The sequence below is a fragment of the Sebastes fasciatus genome, chromosome 14, assembly GCF_043250625.1.
Source record: "Sebastes fasciatus isolate fSebFas1 chromosome 14, fSebFas1.pri, whole genome shotgun sequence".
Lineage (NCBI taxonomy): Eukaryota > Metazoa > Chordata > Actinopteri > Perciformes > Sebastidae > Sebastes > Sebastes fasciatus.
The window spans coordinates 32,770,386-32,776,505 of NC_133808.1; the positions used below are offsets into that span (position 1 = coordinate 32,770,386).

Consider the following 6,120-nt stretch of genomic DNA (forward strand, 5'->3'; position numbering starts at 1 on the left):
CCAACGTTTTACACTCTCTGAGCTTTGTTTTGGTTGACGGATACGGAACGGATATGACGTCACGTTACTCAGACTACCACAATAAAAGCAGTAACTTCCTTCTACCTCCACATAGACTCAGATGAAGCAGATATATATATATATATATATTTCAACATCATTAAACTTGTGCCCCCCCCCCAGTCCTCCTCTGTCCCATGTCATCAGGCCTGCTGGAAGGAATTGAATTAGGTCTGTCTGTAATTGCCGGCGTTTCGCCACATAAATCAAGGAAATAAATATTGGCTTTGTGGCGTCCTCCAGGGGACGCCGCTCTACCCCCCCCCCCTCCGTCTGCATGGCTGCCTACCTTCTCAGGACCTCTCAGTTATAATCAACTCAAGAGCTGTTTGTGCTCCGGCCAGCAGTTCTTATGGAGCTGTGAGTTTATTGTGCAGCTCTTCATGAGTCTGAACCTCCTGATGTCCTCTCAGTCTGCTGCCTCCATCAGCTGCTGGGATTACAGCTCTATGAACACCGAGAGGAAACACCTTCACTGTTAAAGCTCTATGAACACCGAGAGGAAACACCTTCACTGTTAAAGCTCTATGAACACCGAGAGGAAACACCTTCACTGTTAAAGCTCTATGAACACTGAGAGGAAACACCTTCACTATTAAAGCTCTATGAACACTGAGAGGAAACACCTTCACTGTTAAAGCTCTATGAACACTGAGAGGAAACACCTTCACTATTAAAGCTCTATGAACACTGAGAGGAAACACCTTCACTGTTAAAGCTCTATGAACACTGAGAGGAAACACCTTCACTATTAAAGCTCTATGAACACTGAGAGGAAACACCTTCACTATTAAAGCTCTATGAACACCGAGAGGAAACACCTTCACTGTTAAAGCTCTATGAACACTGAGAGGAAACACCTTCACTATTAAAGCTCTATGAACACTGAGAGGAAACACCTTCACTATTAAAGCTCTATGAACACTGAGAGGAAACACCTTCACTATTAAAGCTCTATGAACACCGAGAGGAAACACCTTCACTATTAAAGCTCTATGAACACTGAGAGGAAACACCTTCACTATTAAAGCTCTATGAACACCGAGAGGAAACACCTTCACTATTAAAGCTCTATGAACACTGAGAGGAAACACCTTCACTGTTAAAGCTCTATGAACACTGAGAGGAAACACCTTCACTATTAAAGCTCTATGAACACCGAGAGGAAACACCTTCACTATTAAAGCTCTATGAACACTGAGAGGAAACACCTTCACTGTTAAAGCTCTATGAACACCGAGAGGAAACACCTTCACTATTAAAGCTCTATGAACACCGAGAGGAAACACCTTCACTGTTAAAGCTCTATGAACACTGAGAGGAAACACCTTCACTGTTAAAGCTCTATGAACACTGAGAGGAAACACCTTCACTATTAAAGCTCTATGAACACCGAGAGGAAACACCTTCACTATTAAAGCTCTATGAACACCGAGAGGAAACACCTTCACTGTTAAAGCTCTATGAACACTGAGAGGAAACACCTTCACTATTAAAGCTCTATGAACACCGAGAGGAAACACCTTCACTGTTAAAGCTCTATGAACACCGAGAGGAAACACCTTCACTATTAAAGCTCTATGAACACTGAGAGGAAACACCTTCACTATTAAAGCTCTATGAACACCGAGAGGAAACACCTTCACTGTTAAAGCTCTATGAACACTGAGAGGAAACACCTTCACTATTAAAGCTCTATGAACACCGAGAGGAAACACCTTCACTATTAAAGCTCTATGAACACTGAGAGGAAACACCTTCACTATTAAAGCTCTATGAACACCGAGAGGAAACACCTTCACTATTAAAGCTCTATGAACACTGAGAGGAAACACCTTCACTGTTAAAGCTCTATGAACACCGAGAGGAAACACCTTCACTATTAAAGCTCTATGAACACTGAGAGGAAACACCTTCACTATTAAAGCTCTATGAACACCGAGAGGAAACACCTTCACTATTAAAGCTCTATGAACACCGAGAGGAAACACCTTCACTATTAAAGCTCTATGAACACTGAGAGGAAACACCTTCACTATTAAAGCTCTATGAACACCGAGAGGAAACACCTTCACTATTAAAGCTCTATGAACACTGAGAGGAAACACCTTCACTGTTAAAGCTCTATGAACACCGAGAGGAAACACCTTCACTATTAAAGCTCTATGAACACTGAGAGGAAACACCTTCACTATTAAAGCTCTATGAACACTGAGAGGAAACACCTTCACTGTTGGAGTGTGTACTTTGAGCTTAATTGACCTGAAAGACGTGTGACGTGTTAAATAATATCTGTATGAAGTATATGTATTGATTTCACAGGTCTGATGGAGACTTGTCTTTGTAAACATGTCTCTGACAGAGAGACGTGTTGACTCTCACTGTGTCTGTCTTCCTCTCTGCAGGCGTGATATCGACCTTCCTCCACGTCCATCCCTTCGGAGCCAACCTGGAGTATCTGTGGTCGTACATCCAGAGACTGGACTCCAAGGTAGAGACGCTCTCTGCTCTCCTCTGCTGCTCTGGCAGTAAAATACACAACACACAATACACAATACACAACACACAACACACAACACACAACACACAACAGACAATACACAATACACAACACACAATACACAATACACAATACACAACACACAATCACTCTGAATATTACCGTCTGTAGAAAAGTAAAAAGTCAAAAATGTCAAACTCCAGTTATTACTAGAGCTGTCAATCGATTATTATATTTAATCTCAAATGAATCACACTGTTTTTGTTCATAATGTCCCTTAAAGAGAGATTTATTATGGATAATTTGTATTTAATAAATTCAACATATGTTTTTTTATATAAAATCTTAATTTTGAAAGTAACTCCAGCTAATATAATTGCAAAAAAAAAAAAAATTGTAATATTGTATTTATTATATAAATAATAGGGCTGTCAATCAATTAAAATAATAATGAATTTATTTTTTCAGACATTTTTCTGATTTTTTTTTGGACATTATTTTGACAATTTTCTTACTTTTTTAAAAATATTTTTCTGACTTTTTTTGGAAAAAATTTCAGACTTTTTTTTTTTTACGTTTTTCGAAAATATTTGGAACATTTATTCGGACATTTTTCAGACTTTTCTTCGGACAAAAATCTACACACATTCACATATGTTGAGGTCAAGGGACCCCTTTGAAAATGAACATGATAGTTTTTCCTCTCCAACATTTAGAGTAAGTTTGGAGCGTTATTTAACCTCCTTCATGACCAGCTAGTCTGACATGATGGATTCATCAGGTTTTCCAGTTTCAGGTGATATCAGTATAATCAACATGTCTCTCTGTCCGTGTGTCTCTCAGGTGTCGGCGGGGGAGCTGGAGCGTCTCATGGTCCGTCTCCCCTCCATGTTCAGACAGGAGCTGAGCGGCGTCGGAGCGACTCTGGAGAAGCGGTGGAAGTTCTGCGGTTTCGACAGCCTCGGGTCGGCGTGACGCCGGCAGAACGCACACACACACACACTGAGAAACACACTGACGTGAACAGATACACACTCAATCTACACGTGTGTGTGTGTGTGTGTGTGTGTGTGTGTGTGTGTGTGTGTGTGAGTGCGTGTTCGTCCGTCCCAGATCGGATTGGATATACGGCGGCGTGTCGGACGCCGTGGAGGACATGGGTGTTCACGTCCTGAGGTCAGGTGGAGACGGACCGACTGGTTTCACCTGATCCGGGTCTCTGAACCTGAATCCTGGTCTTCGGTGGTCTCGTCACGGGGACACCCGGAGTATAAAACCCGACACCAAGAGAAGAAGAGTTAAACCAAAGCTGATCCTTCAACGTTCAAATCTGTCAAACCTCATTTATCAACAAAATAAGAGCTTCATTCAGGAGTTTACACACCAACTCTTTAATCTGTCATCAGATCAACTGATCAGAAACATTCTACTGCCCCGACCACGACTCTGAAATATCAGTAAGTTAGAATCTATGGCCCCGACCACGGCTCTGATATATCAGTAAGTTAGAATCTATGGCCCCGACCACGGCTCTGATATATCAGTAAGTTAGAATCTATGGCCCCGACCACGGCTGTGAAATATCAGTAAGTTAGAATCTATGGCCCCGACCACGACTCTATAATATCAGTAAGTTAGAATCTATGGCCCCGACCACGGCTCTGAAATATCAGTAAGTTAGAATCTATGGCCCCGACCACGACTCTATAATATCAGTAAGTTAGAATCTATGGCCCCGACCACGACTCTATAATATCAGTAAGTTAGAATCTATGGCCCCGACCACGACTCTGAAATATCAGTAAGTTAGAATCTATGGCCCCGACAACGACTCTATAATATCAGTGTTAGAATCTATGGCCCCGACCACGACTCTGAAATATCAGTAAGTTAGAATCTATGGCCCCGACCACGACTCTATAATATCAGTAAGTTAGAATCTATGGCCCCGACCACGACTCTGAAATATCAGTAAGTTAGAATCTATGGCCCCGACCACGGCTCTGAAATATCAGTAAGTTAGAATCTATGGCCCCGACCACGATTCTATGATATCAGTAAGTTAGAATCTATGGCCCCGACCACGACTCTGAAATATCAATAAGTTAGAATCTATGGCCCCGACCACGGCTCTGAAATATCAGTAAGTTAGAATCTATGGCCCCGACCACGGCTCTGAAATATCAGTAAGTTAGAATCTATGGCCCCGACCACGGCTCTGAAATATCAGTAAGTTAGAATCTATGGCCCCGACCACAGCTCTGAAATATCAGTAAGTTAGAATCTATGGCCCCGACCACGGCTCTGAAATATCAGTAAGTTAGAATCTATGGCCCCGACCACGACTTTATGATATCAGTAAGTTAGAATCTATGGCCCCGACCACGACTCTGAAATATCAGTAAGTTAGAATCTATGGCCCCGACCACGGCTCTGAAATATCAGTAAGTTAGAATCTATGGCCCCGACCACGACTCTATAATATCAGTAAGTTAGAATCTATGGCCCCGACCACGACTCTGAAATATCAGTAAGTTAGAATCTATGGCCCCGACCACGGCTCTGAAATATCAGTAAGTTAGAATCTATGGCCCCGACCACGACTCTATAATATCAATAAGTTAGAATCTATGGCCCCGACCACGACTCTGAAATATCAATAAGTTAGAATCTATGGCCCCGACCATGACTCTATAATATCAGTAAGTTAGAATCTATGGCCCCGACCACGGCTCTGAAATATCAGTAAGTTAGAATCTATGGCCCCGACCACGATTCTATGATATCAGTAAGTTAGAATCTATGGCCCCGACCACGACTCTGAAATATCAATAAGTTAGAATCTATGGCCCCGACCACGACTCTGAAATATCAATAAGTTAGAATCTATGGCCCCGACCACTGCTCTGAAATATCAATAAGTTAGAATCTATGGCCCTGACCACGGCTCTGAAATATCAGTAAGTTAGAATCTATGGCCCCGACCACGTTTCTATAATATCAGTAAGTTAGAATCTATGGCCCCGACCACGGCTCTGAAATATCAGTAAGTTAGAATCTATGGCCCCGACCACGGCTCTGAAATATCAGTAAGTTAGAATCTATGGCCCCGACCACGGCTCTGAAATATCACTAAGTTAGAATCTATGGCCCCGACCACGGCTCTGAAATATCAGTAAGTTAGAATCTATGGCCCCGACCACGACTCTATAATATCAGTAAGTTAGAATCTATGGCCCCGACCACGACTCTGAAATATCAATAAGTTAGAATCTATGGCCCCGACCACGACTCTGAAATATCAATAAGTTAGAATCTATGGCCCCGACCACGGCTTTGAAATATCAATGAGTTAGAATCTATGGCCCCGACCACGGCTCTGAAATATCAGTAAGTTAGAATCTATGGCCCCGACCACGGCTCTGAAATATCAGTAAGTTAGAATCTATGGCCCCGACCACGGCTCTGAAATATCAGTAAGTTAGAATCTATGGCCCTGACCACGTTTCTATAATATCAGTAAGTTAGAATCTATGGCCCCGACCACGGCTCTGAAATAT

At 42.3% G+C, this 6,120-nt stretch overlaps 1 protein-coding gene across 1 annotated transcript; it reads left to right on the forward strand.

Annotated features, from left to right (window-relative positions):
* The first annotated feature begins 2,264 nt into the window (after nucleotides 1-2,264).
* On the forward strand, nucleotides 2,265-4,400 carry LOC141782046 (ecto-NOX disulfide-thiol exchanger 1-like). The gene is made up of 3 exons (XM_074658057.1): nucleotides 2,265-2,298; nucleotides 2,466-2,551; nucleotides 3,404-4,400. Exons 1-3 carry the CDS (start codon nucleotides 2,265-2,267, stop codon nucleotides 3,533-3,535), a joined length of 252 nt encoding a protein of 83 aa, XP_074514158.1. The 3' UTR covers nucleotides 3,536-4,400.
* The last annotated feature ends 1,720 nt before the right edge of the window (nucleotides 4,401-6,120 follow it).